This window comes from Colletes latitarsis, chromosome 5 (assembly GCF_051014445.1).
Source record: "Colletes latitarsis isolate SP2378_abdomen chromosome 5, iyColLati1, whole genome shotgun sequence".
Classification (NCBI taxonomy): Eukaryota; Metazoa; Arthropoda; class Insecta; order Hymenoptera; family Colletidae; genus Colletes; species Colletes latitarsis.
This window is the reverse complement of record NC_135138.1, coordinates 32,544,016-32,561,891: the sequence shown is the minus strand read 5'-3', so window position 1 is coordinate 32,561,891 and position 17,876 is coordinate 32,544,016. Positions and strand designations below refer to the sequence as shown.

Here is a 17,876-nt window from a genome sequence, read left to right as displayed (position 1 = left end):
TAAATATGATATTGTAATGGAACAAAATTGACCGTGTAACGCGCAATGACTTTTACGGTGTCGTTGTTCAGTAATGGTATCCGCTCGAACTTGATTGATATGAATTTGGACCTTGATAAGAGCCACCACCGCCGCCGCCGGGGCCTCCTCGGCCACCACCACCTCCTCTACCACCGCCGCCTCCACCTCCACCGCCATTTCCTGCTTAGAAAAAGTAGAAGTACGCTATAATTCAAATTCTAATTTTCTACTCGTAACGAAGAAACAGTCATTTATCTTTTAATCGTTACTCCAAATATTTATTCCGATAGAAGAGTGAAAGTTCACTGAAGTAAAGCTGTGAATCTTTTTTTAAGCCAACGATAGCGATGAAACTTACCGTAACCGCCCCCTGAAGGATATCCACCGCCACCGCCACCGTTACCACCACCGCCACCGCCACCGGAAGTGTCCTGATTCTCGCCTCTGGCCTCAGCAGCGAGCGCTAACTCGACGCCTCGTTGAATTTCTGGCGGGATCGGTGGCGGAGTTGGAAGATGAGCACCCTGGGGATGGAAACCTTCCTCGTCCGCGGTGTAAGTGACGCTGTATTGCACGCCATCGGGACCTGTGTACGAGTACGATCCACTCACCGCTTCCCCGTTGCCTACAACCAGGAACAACACGTGGATGTTTGATGCAACGAGCGTGCACGGGTGGATTGCACAATCCGCGTTGTATCGGGCATTTTTCTGGCTTTCCACCTTGTTAGGAGCGATCATTGTTCGAGTAATCACTCATCGCGAACGGAGTCGACCGATAAGAACACAGGAACGCAAGAATCGCCATCAAGAATTCGAAAAGTGGTCGCTGTTTGGGGGATCGCGTTTAAGTTACGTTTTACCGTATCATTGCATATCTTTTTCCTAAATTTTTAAAAAATTAACAAATAGTTCTATTTCTCAGGCTACAAATTGAACGAATCTCGAGGACACCTAGCAACATGACTAAAATTTAAGTAATTAATTCTTTTACGTTTGATCATATTCATATTTTTTAAAAAATTGTGTCTCTCACCCTATACCATCGAATTATCAAATATTTCTATTTTTCAGACTACGGATGGAAAAGCGTAGTAGTTAACGCGTTGAAGCGACTATTTGGAAAATTATTTTGGTCGATAATGGTCAAGCCCTTGCAACCCCCTCTGTCCTGTATCGACCACCGAAGGGACATATCCCTTAGAGAAATTAGCAAGTCGGTTTCCAACATTGATGGAAGTCACTTGTTAGAAGTTGCGGACTTATTGCGTTCACCGGTTCCATTGTAAGGCAGGTGGATTCGAGGTCGAACGCGATGATGGATAGGAATTCATAACACCGAGACATGGCACCGACGGACCGCGAAGAAAAGTAACTAGGGATATCGTTGTTAGGAAACCAGAATGGCCCTGATCTCACCTTGCTGATGACCCGTTTCCTGCGCACTAATACCATTTCCTGTTTCGTAGCTGAATTGGTAGTTGCCGTCGCCGCCGTTTTCGTTGTTAAACGAAACGATGGGTATCTCCTGACCGCCGCCCGGTCCTCCCCTTGGTCCACCCCCGCCACCTCCGCCGCCGCCGGCTGAAACAGAAATTCCTCTCAGTGTCGATGGTGGATTTTCAAGCGGGGGCATCGATGTCGCGCTTCCTTGTTCGACTCGCGGAAAGCACTCTCAGTTTTTCATCAGCCGTTACACAACGGGGTTTGCTTAACACTTTACAGAGCGGTACACTCTGTGGAGCCTCGACTATGAATCATCCGCGGAGACGCGAGCCAGAGGGGATTTTGTACGAGAGCATTCACGCAACAGTACACGCAGTCCTATTTTACCTAAAAAAAGAGTACCTCTACTGCTCGTTTCTTTAGCTTTTGCGTCTAATCCTTTAATTATTTAACTTAACTTTTGAGAAATATTTGAGAAATTATAGTACTGTCGATGAACGCTAATAATAGGATATAAATTGAAAGATACAAATAATTTTTACCAATTCAAGCTACTTAAATGAGACTATCCAGTAACCAGGAAAGCAAAGCCACCCCTTAAAGTGATTTTCCATTGGCAAAGAAAAAATTGTGCAACACGTATCTACACACGCCTTGTATTTCCCCAGAATTACAGAATACTTTTAATTTCCAGGTCGGATCGATCGTCGAATCAAGGAATCAAAGGCCCGTATAATTGACTCTTTATCGATTGGCCTATCTGGGTAACTCGCTGTTGCGACACCGGCGGAGAAATCCGCGAATGTGCTCGAGATTAATTCGTAATTGAATGGAGGGGGGGTCTAATTACTCGACACGTCGCGACGCCGTACAAAGGGAACGACACGAGATGTTCCGATGCGTTCTTATTTTCGCAACCGTGAGCATTCTCACCGACTTCGAATCGTACTTAAGATAGAACCGTCCGCGGACGCGTCTTCATTAGAGGAGCGCCTCGAGGGGGATAAAGTGATTAGGCGTTTCGCGTTAGCGGTTTTCACTTTTCTTTCGCCTCCGTCCCGGGAGCCCTAATTCCACGGCATACTTTACATACTTGATGTAATTCAACCGACGAGTGTCTCTCGTTGCGAGATCTCTCTCCCTCTGTGTCCGACCGAGACGGCGCGTCTTTCCCTCTGCCGCGGTGACATCACAGCGCTACTTTGTTCTGTAATTTCACCTGTGGCACGGATTATCTAATTCGCTTCTCGGCCGTTGCATCAAGACATATTAGGTCTATAAGCAATTTCTATCTGTCGTTCCTACCGATACTTTCTCATCATTTCGAACTGTTACAGGACTCTGCTGGAAACGAGATTCTGTACGTCCGCCTATCGGTCCAACTACATTAATCTCTTCGTGTCTACTCGAACGTACGTGGACTTTGAAATTTAATACAGAATCGTATGTGTCGCAATACAAAATAATAAATGTCATAATCGCTATTGATGTTTCGTGTCGAGAATTCTTTCACGAGAGATGTTATTGTGATGAGCGTTGAACTCGTCGATGCCTACGCGCGTTGCAATTCGTAATAAATGTTAGAAGAATGATATCCTGGGAAAATATAAACACGTAATTAAATCTTCTCTTGGATCGTAAAACCGGATGGTATATTATGAAGTTTATGATTAGGGGATTCGTGAAAGGGAATTAATTTAACTTACACGTTGAATGATCCAGAGAATGGCATAGATGAATTTTTATATTGTAATTTATATTATGATGAATATTTTTTGCGCCCAAGGGATAAAATTGAGAACCGAGCGAATTCGTCTTCGTAGGTAAAAATAACGACGGTTTCGCTACTTAATTAGCGAAATGCGAGCGAAGTCTCTCAGTGACTGTTTACTTATGCCCTGGAATGTTTCAGAGTGTCTGTTTCTTCAGCAAACTTATGGGAAACGCGTCCTCACGAAAGGTGTACGCTTCAGTTCCATCATAGAGTTGCGCCACTGAACCCGACTCATTCACGTGTTACATTAATGAATAGTTACATTTGTTGCAGTAAGGCAGATTATGCAATTAATATCTGTGAGAAGAAAAAAAGTTCTCTTCGCAATTTGTGGCAAGGATGCGACAAAATTTACGGGAGCAAAATTTACAAGTAGCTCATGGCTTGGAAGCGTAACCTTACATCCATAACAATTTCGCGATTTCTTCTCGGAAGAAAATGCAGACTCACGGTTGTCACCTTTCACTAGATGGAGAACGATATTGCGTGCAGATAGTACTTGAAGAGCGACGACGATGACCAAAGACGAATCAGTCGATGTCCAATCGACGATTTAATAACGTCGCGTGCGACGTTAAACGCTCATATGAGATATTTATTGCGTTATTATAGTATTATGAGCGGCAATTCAGTTTGTATTTTCATGCTGCCGGCTACAGCAATTTGTAATGGGAAACTTTGTTGGGCACAGCGAGATATTGCATAATGAAAATTGCAATGCCTGGAAAGCTTAGTGAATGTAAAATATTTACGATTGGACTTCATGGACCAGTTCCTCTCACGATCTTTCGACTTAAATCTTGATTTTTTTTAAGCATAACTGAACAAACGTGGAAAATCTTCGTCAACAGGAAACATAGTAAGGTAATCGATTCTGTCGTAAACAGAGAATTGTTTACAATTCTGAGAATATTAATTTTTCAACCCATTTTTCTTAGGATTTTATTCCTTCCTTGCAAGTCCTGAACCCTCTCTTCGACCACCCTGGACGTCATTGATCGAGTAAGTTTTATACAAAATTAGTGGTATATTTTTATTACACAGCTCACTGTGAATACCCTAAAACTGCAGTAGCCATTCGATAAACGGAATGTTCCAGTTTCATAGACCTTTCCTCAAAGTTGAAACAAAATTTTAAAGTAGGAAAAGGATAAAATCAATACTTACGTCCACCGTATCCACCACCGCTACCACCCCCAGGTCCGAATCCGCCGCCACCACCGCCTCCAGGTCCGAATCCTCCACCACCGCCTCCACCGAATCCACTTCCTCCTCCACCACCCCCGCCGTATCCACCCGGTCCACCCGATCCACCTGGTCTACCAGGAGCACCAGGACCACCGTGACCTCCTGGGCCTCCAGGACCTCCTCGACCTCCTGGACCACCCCCGCCTCGATTCGGTGCTTGAATCAATCCTGCCCCGCCTGCGCTGCCCGCGTTACCCGGTGGAAGATACGTGTTGTCCAGTCGGGCAGCGTAACACGTGCCAGCAACGGCCAGCAATACCACAGCGAGCTGTAAAAATGGCGATTTTATCAGTCGTTGGAACGTATTTAACCCTTAAGTGGACTCTCAATCTCAACTGTATTAGTTAACGTTGATTTTTACCAAATTGGTAAATGGAAATCAACTTTCCCTGAAAGCATTTAAGAAATAATGAACTAGTGCAGGATTACATTAACATACATTAAATAATTATTAGTTTAAACTTACGGAGGGCCGCAGCAGCCCCAATAATCCACTCAAGGGTTAACACTAGAGTTACCAAAGCAGTCGATCCATTCATAATTTCTAATAAAACTTGTAAAATACATAGTCGACTGGATTTTTGAAAATTTTGTTTCCTATAAAGGAACGAATAAATTTCCATTGCATTATATATTTCTTCAAGTCTCTGTCGTTTCAATTTCTTTGGTACAAATAGATACACATAGTGTGTACAGTCTCTGTGTCACGAACAGAGTATTTATTCAGAGCAATGAATAAATGGACGACCCCTAGGACCGATATTAATTCCAAATATTCTGTTCTACGATTGAAATTTTTTATTCCTATTTCACTTGTAATGGATAGAGTTGATTATTGTAATCCAATAACATTACTAATTCTTCTGAATTGTTCTCACGAACAAAAGAAATTTACTCTATCCTCCATGTTTGATATCGACTTAAATTTTGCACATTATCGAACAGGACAATATACTAATTCAATTTTTCATTCGTTGTTTGAAATCTTGATTCTCGACCAAAATACCTATCCGAAGAATTAATACGATGAAACCTTGATTATTGCAATGCGTTGACAAGTGGATAGTATAATCGCTTTGGAACGAATGACGTTAGAGAGGGAAGTAACTGGTAGCGACTAGAAGTAGTGGATAGCTACTGTATAAGTGGAACCCCTTAGTATCGAATCGATTTGATTATTGCACGGACCTCGATCATTGCAGGAATCATCAGACCCGTTTTCCTTCAATAATTGAGGTTCTACCTTGTAAACTACCTCCCATATCCCAATGGTGTCAGAAGGGCAGTCTTTTTCAAGTGTCAATTATACACCAGAGACGAACCGAATTTTTACCTGGATAACAATTTCTAATAACAAATAAAAGATAAACAAGTGTTGGGCAAAAATAAAAATTTAAATTCTAAAATGAAATATTTCCTATAATTCGAATAAAATTTTGTTCGTCTCTGCTATACATTAGACAGTTCTACTAACACTTATTTAACAATTAACAATTACACAATTACACTTATTAACAATTCTAATAACGAGAAAACTATAATCAACAGACATCTCACAGAAAAAACCTATTCAGCAGTTTTCACTTTACAGTTACAATTCTTACATAGATACAAAATTTCGAATAACGAATAATAGACGAGCAACTAATACGTTATTTGTCGAGTAAAAACTATAATCTAAATTGTATAGTGAAATTGTAAAATACGAAGCTTGTTCGAATAAAATCGTGCTCGTTTCAAAATTGTATTCAAATAACAAACGGGGGAAAAACCAACTAATATTTAGTTGCGGGTTTACTTTAGCAAAAATAGAAATCTGGGATGGTACTCTGTTATAAGGATCTATGCTTGTAGATGTGCTTGTTCATTGTAAAGTATTGCTGAACGAAAATTGTAATTTTTCTTCGACAAGTAACTGATACAAGTTTGTCTCGTATTCGTTATTCGAAACTATTATCGAAATAAGAATTTTTCCCAGACAGACGTACATAGATATCGGTTAAAAGACCACACGAAACTGACTTAAGTAGATTGCTATGTTTGTTTCACCAACTGTATACGTAGAACCGTCGCAAGATTCGCGGCCCGTCACTGTCGCGCGGCTCAGAACCGGAAACGGAGGAATCGACTGCGTGTTACTCGTACCGATCTCATCTCGCCGGTGAAGAAATTCGGTGTGTCTGAGAACGAGCCTCCCCGATGATACTCGTCGCACAGTGAGACGATATATCGCCAAACGATGGCAATAATTGGTCTGTGCAGATTCAGGTCGGAGCAACCGTGCTTATATACCGATCCGTGCCTGTGGATCGTCTTCCTCCCACCCAGCAGCCGAAAGAAGAGTCTCATCGGCTACGGTGAACACCCGGTGCCAGCGTCCCTCAGCGAAGTTCGCGAACCCGCGACGTCGGGGATCGACGGAGAAAGGGTCGCACGGTGATCGGCGAGAAGGAAGCAGTGATCGTTAATAAAACAAGAAAAAACATTTTAAAATATTCTTACATCTTATTAATCAGATATCGGTAAATTATTACGTTCAAAAATCTCGTCGATTCTTTCAGTCGATTGTTAGAATTCGAGTCGTGTTTTGAAAACCTGGGTATCAAAAAGAATCGGTTATCGATATCCAAATGTGTCGATACCCTTGCGAGGGTGGTACCTTACGAAAATTGATATTTCATGTTATACTTTATGTATGTTCACGTAACATTTTTTTTAGTGTTATTATTGTATACGATAATCAAAATGAAATGACTGAGTAGAATAATTGTTTATTAATATTATTTCTAATTTTCTCTAGCGTGGACCATGATCACACTCGCGTAATTTAATAATTTCTTTCGTTTTTCAGATTTGGTCTACCGATAAACGATTCAAAATAGATGGAATTTGTTGTGGAGGAAAAATGTTAGTAAGTAGCCTGCATCCTTAAAATTATAATGTATGCTTGCACGAAAAAATTTACACAATTTATAATAGCGCAAGGGGACTGATATCCTAAGTAATTTTTCTTTTATAAAATTCCAGAAACTGGTTTTTCCATCATTGGACTGGAACACCCCACATTTACATGTGTTTCTGAAACGTCCTGTACACGAATCTCTGGAGCAGTTATTTTCGTTTTGCTCTTATTTCCTGGAAGGGTCGACATCGGTACTTTTACCCTAAAACTAGGCCTCCGTTTTCCCATAAACGAATTGAAATTGTTCTGGTAGACAGCATAATAAGTTACATAGGGTTAATCGCGGCGGTCGTATCGATCCGCGAGTATCTACGGGAACCCTCTGCCTCTTCCTGTGTCCAACGTTGAAGGCGAGATCGTGTACGCCACCGAATCGACCTGGTAAAAGTGAACAACACGAATTGAATAAGGAACTGAAGTTCCCTGCGAGGCAAAATAAGCCGCGAGAGGTAACGGATGGGTATTGGGAAGCGATCGGCATCGAGTTGAGGCGTCTGCCTGGCAGCATCAGTACGGTGACCCCGGGAGGGATCGTTAAGCGGTGAGTTACGTGCCGATCGGTAACGCTACAAACGATTTGGAGCGTTCCCTCTCGTGCATGTACACGTTTTGCACACCTATACGCACCTCCTGCGCTCGGTTCGATACGCAACGCATCTGGTTGCGTAACGATCGCGAACTGTTGCAGAGCACGCGTTGCTCTCCACCAGCCATCATCTACGTCTATCCATCGACAACGACCCCGTACAGTTGTCGGACAACCGATATAATTACAAAGAAGGAACCCGCGTCGCGATTAGACGATATCACAGAGCTCTGCCGATTTGCCGCCGTACGTGCTCTCAAATATCTCAAGGCAGAGGTGCCACTATCGATGAATATCGGTAATATCGAGACGTTATCGGTACGTCGATAAGGTATCGATGAGTCGAATAAAAACGATCGAGATAGATCGTAACGTATTAATCGCAATAAAACTATTCAAACTATATCAATTATACATCCAATGTTGAAATGAAATATAAATTTTGTGTTTGCATATTATTATACGCATCAAATTTTCCACAATTATATATTGAAGTGAAAAATGTAATGAATATTCTCAAATTTCATTCTAATAGAGGAACAAGAACCTAAACATACAAATGTATTATCTACACGGTGAATTGTAACAAAAAGAAATAAATTTGATGCGATTCCCTCTTAATTAATACGTTACATTCTCCTGAATTCGTATTCGGTTTAACGATATCTTATCGATACCGCTCAGGGTAATACTTTGCTCCCCTTTCATCACGCTCTTTTCTTCTGTCCGTTTGCACTCGAGGATCCGTCCTTTCCCGTACTCCGTAACCTGACTTTTTCCGACAGCGATCGACGCTCGTCCCTTCGCTGGCTCTTGTACGAGAGACGAGCATGGTTCACTTTCATGTCGACCCGATTAGCCGACCTTCAGGTCCAACGAGAGATGCCCGCCGATCTGTATCACCCTGGTTGCGCAATCATTGCCCCCCCCCCCCTGCCATTACACCGATCCTCGAGTCGCGTCCCTTGACTAGAGAGCTCATCTTCGACCCTCTCCCTCGGCTTCCTCTTGGCGATTGTACTCGAGAATCCCGGCCTCGAGGATTTTTTTCAACGATCCTCCACACGCGTTTCGCCGGGAAAATGATTTTCGAACGATCGTACGTGGTCTTGAGAGTTTTAGACAATTTTTGTGTTTGTTAATCTTAACGCGATGGCGACTGGAAATCTCTAACTGTGTTAGATTCAATACAATCCTGCTATAATTATATCAATTTCAAATGTGGTTTTGTTGCATCCATTTTAAAATAGTATTAAGTATTTCAATCTTAATATAACATTGTATTTATAATGTTTAATATAATGATATAAATCGCAGCTACATAGTGTAATATGTACACTCAAGACACTTAAGACTTTCGAGAGTTTTGAGTTTTGGAATAGCAGTAGAGGAATAATAGCAACCAAGAAAAATTTTTCTCTAAGAATTAACTTTTGTATTTGGTTTCTACAGATGTTTATCGCCGAGGAAGCTGATTCGAATCGCCAGCAGCAATTTGACGCAAACGCATAGGCAGGATTAATTAACGATAATCGAATAGGTCCCAGATGTATCTTGATGTTAGATTAACAGATAAATCGTGTGTCAATTTCTTGAGCAGTCAATCGAATGAAGTATCGCAAGAAGTTCCACTCGATGTTTTACGTTGCAAGTGGTATATGCATGACGGTGCACCATCACATTTTAGCCGATGTAATTGGACAGTTCTTGAACGATTTCCCAACAAATGGATAGGTCGTGCAGGACCTATTAGTTGCCGTGCTCTCTACCCAGATTTAAATCCACTGAATTTTGATTTCCAGATCCACTTGAAAACAATTGTTTATTCAACGTTCATTGCCAGTGTTGAAACTGGCTGGCATCGAATCTGATAAACACCTGGGATTTTTTAAAGATTGAGAAACTCCGTAACACCACGACTGCAGGTTTGTATTCAGGCTGATCGTGGCCGTGTCGAGCACTAGAAAATGTAACGTGAACAGCTATACGTTGGCGGAGCGCAACGATCGCTATAACTTGGAAACAAATGGGGTACACGTTTTTATAAACTTTCATGCTCTGTTTTATGTTCCCTTACAGAGATGGATCTATGGATAGGAGGCTTGCTCGAAGAGACTCTTTTAGCACGGTTGGAAATTATTAATATCTTTATCTCTTACATCTAAATAATCAAAATTTTAATACTGACCGAAAAAAAGCAATTTTTTTTCATTCGATCTTTGGAACCATGGAACGAATCAAGTAATTAATTGCTGTGCCGGAGGTACGATTACGCTTACGAGATTCTCGACGAGACATTCGAAGACGCAGTTCTGTTCCCAGTACATTAAGTGTTTCTACAGTCGTTACTCTCTTAATTACAATACGTGTGGTAACGGCGAATGTTCATAACGAAAAAGGTAAATGTCATTTTACATTTCATCATTTTCTTGAAGTGTTCGGCAAGGAATTGTGCCCGAAGAACAAACAAACCCCCGATTTCCATTCGCGCTTGTTTCATCGAAACGTTTTCTTTAGAAGGGTCGACGCGCCTTTGGTCGACTGCAATCGTTAAATCTCAATTCTCGCATTTAAACTACGTCGGCGGTTAATTTTCTAATCTGACGTGGAGTACATCTTCAGAAATTGATCGAGATGGTCAAGTTATGATTATCCTACGAAACAATCAACCTGTTAAGCAATACGCATCGGAGGGTCTGTTAAACGAAGTGTCACTCACGGGTTCAACTACAAATAATGTAATAAAGGTTGCAAGATATGTAGTTTCATTATTGGCGTTCATAATCTGCATTGAAAGCCTCCGACATAATCGCTTTGACACCGTGTCTAGTGTTCGACGCGTTTCGCCTAAAGGGCGAGCGAAATGACTTACGTAATCGGTCATACTTTCTTTCTATGTGGTTCATAATAACCGTTTGTGAAAGAAAGTTCCAGAGCCGATGAGGTAATCCATCTCACTCCCCCAGCGAGTTATCTCGCAGTACTCTTCGCTGTTATGTAAACCCTTTAATTTCTAAAATCGATTTATAGCAGCCAGTACGTCGATTTCTCATTCCAACGATCCCGGTGGATCTACTGTCATCCTAAGCACGAACCGGAGTTCACAAAAATTACGAACCACGCCCTACGAAGAGTTCGTCGATTCTTCTTTCTGGAACCCAGAAGACTGAAGCTACAATTTTATGTTACAGAAGGCAAATTAATTTCTTAATAATACAACAGGAAATATCGAAGAATGTAGTATTATTTCACGAACAAAGTGAAGCGTCGATGTGGTTAATTTAATCTTTTATTTTCAGGGGATGTCTGCTGCGTCCTTACGTGGCTACCTTTTCCAAACTGTTGGAATATGCTTCAAACTAAGCTTTCTAGTTGCCGTGAAGAAACCTCGAAGACCGAACGACCCGACACCGAGTCTCGTTTAATCAGGTACTAAATCCGTCAAATTCAGATCGGACGGGCACCTCTGGTACCAGTGACGCTCAGGTATCTAATACACTTATCTGAGCATCGTAATAGATTCAGTCTGTGATCCGTAAAGGATTTCTCGAGGCGATCCATACAATCGAACCAGAGAGAATCGGGGTGAAACATCGGACAGGATACAGAAACTGGCGTGATTCGATGATCGATAGGAACGTCTTGCTGCGAGCCATTCGAATTAGCCGATCCAGGGGTGCGGCTCGCGTAAAAAACGGGGCGATCGTGATCCAGTGCCTCGATAATAGGATACCACGACCGTCCCGAGACAATGTATCTAGCTCGAATGTACAGCGCGATGCTTTCTAAACGGATCGAGTCACCGAATGCACCGATATGCTTTGAGAAGACCCAGCCCTTTGGCGTGCTATCCGCGCATTCATCTATCTTGCTGCTCGTGTTATGCCAGAGGTGAGGTTCAACGGAGGAACAGTTCTTCATGAAGTGCTCAGCCATGGTCTTGATGTTCGTAGAGACGCTCGACGGCGGGAGCTGTCGCCAAAAAAGGATCGTGGAAGACGAGAAGAGACCTAGGCGGGTAATAAGTGATCCACGTTCCGTTGCATCCTTCCAAACAGAGACACCCGATCTCCGCGGTAAAGGCCGAATAAGGAGTCGCGATATTTTGTCGGAATTAAGTTGCGGTCTCATCCGTGGACACCTTTGTACCAGCCGGACATTTTTTTATCTCCTTTTGTTGTCTCGACGAGACTCTGCTAGGGGCAGCAGGAGTTGGGCCCGTTGTTGTTGCTTTGGCATTTCCAGTTTCGTTATTTATGGCTGGGAAAACGCTATACCGGGAACTGGAACACTTGGTTCTTTCTGCTTCTTCGTGAAGTATCAGACTTCAGATGAGCCAAAGGTTGAGCCAGGGAAGCGACTAGGGTTTGATAAAGGAGTGGTTTGAAAGTTGTATTTGCATCTGCTTGAGCATATCAAACCCCTTGAACTTAACCCTCGGCTAGTCCTTTTAAAGTGGGGGTCGTTAGCTCTAGTAAAGGGTGAGTTTTGTCATCCAAGAAGGGCTGTTTCAAACCGTAAATCTAACCAATTAAAATTAAAAAATGTACGAAAGTGGAAAAGATTGGTTTTTTTAATTAATCGATCGTAACTGTGTAATTATTTGAACATGAAACAGAAGACGCAATCGTTAATGGACACCCGATGTTCCTCTATCACATAACCCGTTCCCGTTTGGAAATATTGATCTTCAATACCGTGTCTGTGCGTAATTTCAAAATGGTTGGTATTGGTACCAAAGATTAGTATTTCGAAATAGATACAGAATAAACGTTACATTTGTTAATGATCGTGTCTCATTCTTTACGTTCAAATAATTATTGGTTTAAGGCCAGAGAACATTTACTCCGCAGATTTAACATAAATTTCATAACTTCGCGTATTTTACTCTAATCCATTAATGTCGTATTAAATCCATATTTGCGTTTACGCAATTATAGATTTTCTTTGCGTCAGACCAACGGCTTGGCAATTGTACGCGCACACGAGCTCGAAATCTCATAATCCTTGTTACCTTTTCTCAACACGCGAACAAGCGAAATCGCGTCAAATGTGATTTACTTTTTGTTTAAACAGAATCATACCGGTCTCGTAATGAACGACTCACTTAAGAGGCCACGCATGAAATCGCATCCACTCCGTGCGAGAATTATTACTGTATACCTGTCCAGAAAAGGTTGAGCTATAATGGATTAAGAAACACTCTCGTCTACACTTGATGATGGCCTGGCTAATTGCTGTTATGCGCGAAGGCGCGTTACGTGCACGTTGCAAAGAGAAATGTGATTTCGTGCCCCCGGTGCCTCGACGCATTCCCGTAATCAGAATAATCAAAGGACAATTCCAATCAACTTTCTCCTTGGTACAAATTCCAGGCGAAACCAAGAAGACGAACAACAACGAGTCGCGGAAGCTAGCACATCGTTATTGAATAATGATTTCCCGACGGGGGGGCTACACGCACCGGTGCCTCCTCCCCCCCTCGACCCCACGTACGATCGACTAACCGTTGGTTGCTTTCTTTGTTACGACCTCGTCAGCACTGGATGATCGTGTACCATTTCGAAAGAACCACGTCAGGAGGTCGTACGCGAATGGAGAAATAAAAAAAAGAAAAAAAAGAATCTGCGGTCTCGGCGGTTCTAGCGCGTCCTGACGCAACGACCGCCGACATGGACGATGATAACAGGGAGGACGATGGAGTGGACTGGACCGGTGTTCACCGAACGAGCCATCTTCTCGCAATTCCATCCAGCCCTGACGCAACGTGGGATTCTCGTGCATCGGAATTCCTAAATACGTGCCGGTACTTTCATCCCGGATGCCAACCGCACGCCGTTGGGGGGATAATCGTTTCGCGTTCACGGTAACGTGTATAAATTTTAAACATCCCACACCGTGCCCCCAGGGGGTTAACAACAACGTCAGCGACGATGGTAATAATGGAAGGCAAACTCCGCGAAATAATCCGTCGAACAAAGAGAGCCAGAGTTACCTGGTACCGAAGCTTTTGTCAAGCAACACCCTACGAGATAACAAACAAAATTTCTGCCCCTGAGACGAGTAAGCTCGAAACGATACGAGGAAAATACTTGGACAGTTGTTGAATAAGATCGTTAACTTTGCCCCCCGTTTCTTCACCGCCATTAACGTTCCACGGGCGTTGGATGGGTCATCCTCATCTCGAAGAGTATAATCAAGACCGAGCCTAGGTATTTTGGCGCTCAGGGCAATAATCATGCATGGTGTTCATTTGACCATTACGGTGAATGTTATCCACGTTGTTCTAGATGTAACATTATGTTTCGCGACTCCGTTCGATGGTTAGACGCCCCCTCCCCCACTGAAGGTCACTCTATCGCGTAGGAGGATACTGTTTTTAAACAGTATTTTTTAAAGTAGGGGGCACGAACCCCAAGAAAGGGGGGCAAAACAGAATTTCTTTTTAGCAATACAACTTTAAATCGAAGTGAAATGAATTGTTGCATTTGAGTCGATGTGGTAACTTTAAATTTCAAATAATTATTCATGGCTTTGTTCGCGTATTGTTGGGCCCAGTAAACGTGGACTTTCTTGAATTATTGCATATATTTTTGATTGTAAAATCGGCCAATGCGTCGAGGGCTGCTACTTACACGTATGTTGCAATGATATCGCGGTTCTTCGGGTTTGCTGAACATCAAACTACCATTTATTTGCCCGCGAAATTTCTCAATGTCTATTTAACCGAAGACTTATTACCTAAATAAGCAGAGTACGAAATATAAGAATCGTTTCAGCATGCAATGCGTTGAATGTGTGAAGCGACATGCGAGATTGCCTCCAGACCTAAACTACTTTATTTCAATCAATTGAAAATAACTTATAAACGTGTAATCATGTCATAGGATTAAAGAGGTTAAAAGGGAGAATTATTTAAATGACAGGTATTGATTCAATTTAGTGAAAGTATTATTAATGAAATAATAAGGATGGATTTCCTAATGGACGCTCCATGTGGTCGTTTAAGGGTTAAAAGATGGTGATCTGGAGGCGAAAGGTGCGCGGATAGAAAGGTAAACTTTTTGTAGGCGCGCTGAATGTAACAGACGTTCGTTAAAATAAAAAAATTTCTGGAACATAGTGTTCATTGATAATTAAAAAGTAATTAATCATGTGCATTGCAAGTGCTCGTACAGTAAACACAAAAGAATTTAGTAATTATAGTTTTAACGATATCTGTTCTCTAAACAAACTTAATAATTACAAAACCTGACTCGATTATTTTGTCATTTTTAATTAACAAAGATATCAGTCATTTTTGTTCGCTTCTTTAAACTAAATTCTTTTATTAAAGCAAAAATACTTGACTCCATTGCTAAAACGTTTTAAAGTTACGTATACTTATACTTGTGTTATCTCTTTGAATTAATGCAATGCGAATAATAAAATAAAATGTCGTGAGAGTGAATAACGTTTGGAATACTCCCAACAATAAGAATGCGTGAGAAAAGAGAAAAACGTTGCGTCCTAGAGCTAGTTTTCAAGATGACTGACACTTACGAAGGAAGGATCTGTACTGTTTCGATTCTGACGATCTTTTGTAAGACGATAGAATACATATGTACTTCAGACAATATGCGTGAAATATTATTTTCAAGATACATCACTAGGCATTACCCCTTAATTAATTATATCTTTAAAACTATCAAATAACTTGGCTAATATTCCAAACGTATCATTTTACGAAAGATTGTTTAAATCGAAGTGGTACCCTGCCCTTGCTAGTTTGATGTACAAAGTCGTCGATCGTTTTATATAATAACCATAACTGCGACGACTGCATACATTCAGTTCTTCTACAATGTTTTTCCACATCTTAAATTTATATTTCTTATCATGAGTGTGATAAACTAATTCAATCAATTTGTTAACCCACCAACGACGTTTTCTGAACAACAAAATGTCGAACGACGAGACCATAACGTAAACTTTTTAATCGAACGATTTGACTAAAAAATTTGCTTACTGTAAATCAAAGAGGTAGTCTACTATTAGTTTTCGATAAATGGGGAGCAAGAGCAAATTGTTCCATCTCGTGAAGAGTACACGTGCTCTTGGAAGGATAGAGTTGGAAATAACGTTGTCGCCAGGAGAGTCTTTTGTCAAAGGTCCCACGATGGAATGCTACGGCCTGGGTGGAATTTGAAAATGTATCGCGATATTTCCAACCGGGATGCATGCGATAGCAATCGATACGATCGAGGTTCACGCGCGACGAGAACGTTTTCGCGATTTAAGAGGATCACCTCGCGAAGAGGAGCGAGTGAATGGGTGCCCACGGTAGCGTCTCGAGAGCCTTCTCCTGCGCGGCTTAGGTGAGCCGGGTAAAGAAAATATAGTTCAGACCGATTGCATAATGGATCGGAGGCTCAACTCGGCGCGAGCTACTTTGAGAATCCACGGTAACAGCGAACGCGTCTCTTCTCCACCGTCAACGGTGACCTTTGCAGTTGATGGCGCAGAACGCTTGTAACGGAGGTAGGGGTGCTGTAACGAAGCAATACGCTCGGAGCCGTAGCCTCGGGGCTACGTAGAGGTGGATGATCCAATTTCTAATCCAACTGTCCACATACTAGCATCGAACGCTCGACCTGTTCGCCTTGAGTGTCGGCGAAATATAAGGGAAGATCCTTCGAGTCCTTCGAACAATGGACCAACCAATAAAAATTAACTTACAACAATTTATTACTGACAGTTACTCGATCGGATAGATAAATCTTTATTTGTTCACTAGCTTTTCCCACGGTTTCGCTCAATGTCGGTTTAAAAATTTTTGTTTATATAATATTCTATCGCGATGAAAATCCGGTATACTCGCGTACAAGATTTTATTGATGTATGTTTAGTCGTTCTTCATTCGCGACGGAATGGACAAACATTGTGGAAATATATTTTTTAACTCTGGTATCACTAAACAAAGAGTTAGAATTGCACCATAATGTAACTTTATTATTTTAAATCTCAAAAACCTATGCGAATAGCGAACGTCCTATATACGTAGAGTTGTTACGAGCGAGGTGTTTAGTGGTAGTCTTAAGATTGATCGTTCTCACTTAAGATTTCTAAACAGATGGAAGACAGGTTTGACATTATGATGTAGGATTAATTACTATATTGAAAGATTGATTTAGATTCGCACTTACTGTTTCGTACGCAGTGCACGCCTCACGATTCAAGATAGTTTAGGACGAGATTTAAAGAGTGACGCATTTATGAATTGTAAAGTGACGACGATTTTAAAACTTATTATTTCGCATATTTGTCAGATTTCACTTCAAGAGACACATTCTAATTAAAATCGATGCGAGGTTGCATCTAATTAATAAAGATACAGGTGATTAATTTAGACAGGTAGTGCGTTTCTGCATAATCTGAGAAGAATGTTAATTAGATAGAAGTTATTGCGCGACTCGCGGTTGCGACTGTTTTGTATTGCGAGCTACAATATCTTTAATTCGAATTTTTTATTACCGGCTGCTAATTTTCTTCATGTGAAATCGTTTTCTCTTTAGTTGAGTAACGCGTTCATCGTTACGTTTTGCTAGTACAGATGCATTCCTAAACTATCTAAGTGCTCTGCCCTTTTTTAACGAAAGAAATGTTAACGTTTCAAACATTATACTCGCCTTGTAATCTAAACGATCTATTCAATAAGTTTTTATGTTTCATACGCTGAGCTTACCTTTGTTTCCTTTTTTGGTTTCAAATCACAGGATGTCCAACGTACTGTTATACGCGGGAAAAGGTTGGTAGTGTTGTATGCGACGATTTTGTTATAGACCCGCCATCTTCAGGCAG

At 41.5% G+C, this 17,876-nt stretch overlaps 1 protein-coding gene across 1 annotated transcript; it reads right to left on the bottom strand.

The window, feature by feature from the left end:
* Positions 1 to 67: 67 nt before the first annotated feature.
* LOC143342237 (uncharacterized) lies at positions 68 to 17,863 on the bottom strand. The gene is made up of 7 exons (XM_076765927.1): positions 17,761 to 17,863; positions 6,634 to 6,840; positions 4,606 to 4,756; positions 4,408 to 4,554; positions 1,440 to 1,604; positions 419 to 646; positions 68 to 201 (listed from the first exon to the last, which is right to left on the bottom strand). Exons 2-7 carry the CDS (start codon positions 6,835 to 6,837, stop codon positions 68 to 70), a joined length of 1,029 nt encoding a protein of 342 aa, XP_076622042.1. The 5' UTR covers positions 6,838 to 6,840; positions 17,761 to 17,863.
* Between the last annotated feature and the right edge of the window lie 13 nt (positions 17,864 to 17,876).

What these genes read in the sequence shown, in the direction of transcription:
- LOC143342237 (XM_076765927.1), bottom strand. Translation starts at nt 6,837, where the DNA reads ATGAGACTCTTCTTTCGGCTGCTGGGTGGGAGGAAGACGATCCACAGG. An exon ending in TGGTCCAGGAGGTCGAGGAG is followed by an intron (nt 4,555 to 4,605) that starts GTCCTGGAGGCC and finishes CTGGTAGACCAG; the next exon opens with GTGGATCGGGTGGACCGGGT. An exon ending in CGGTGGTGGATACGGTGGAC is followed by an intron (nt 1,605 to 4,407) that starts GTAAGTATTGAT and finishes TTTCTGTTTCAG; the next exon opens with CCGGCGGCGGCGGAGGTGGC.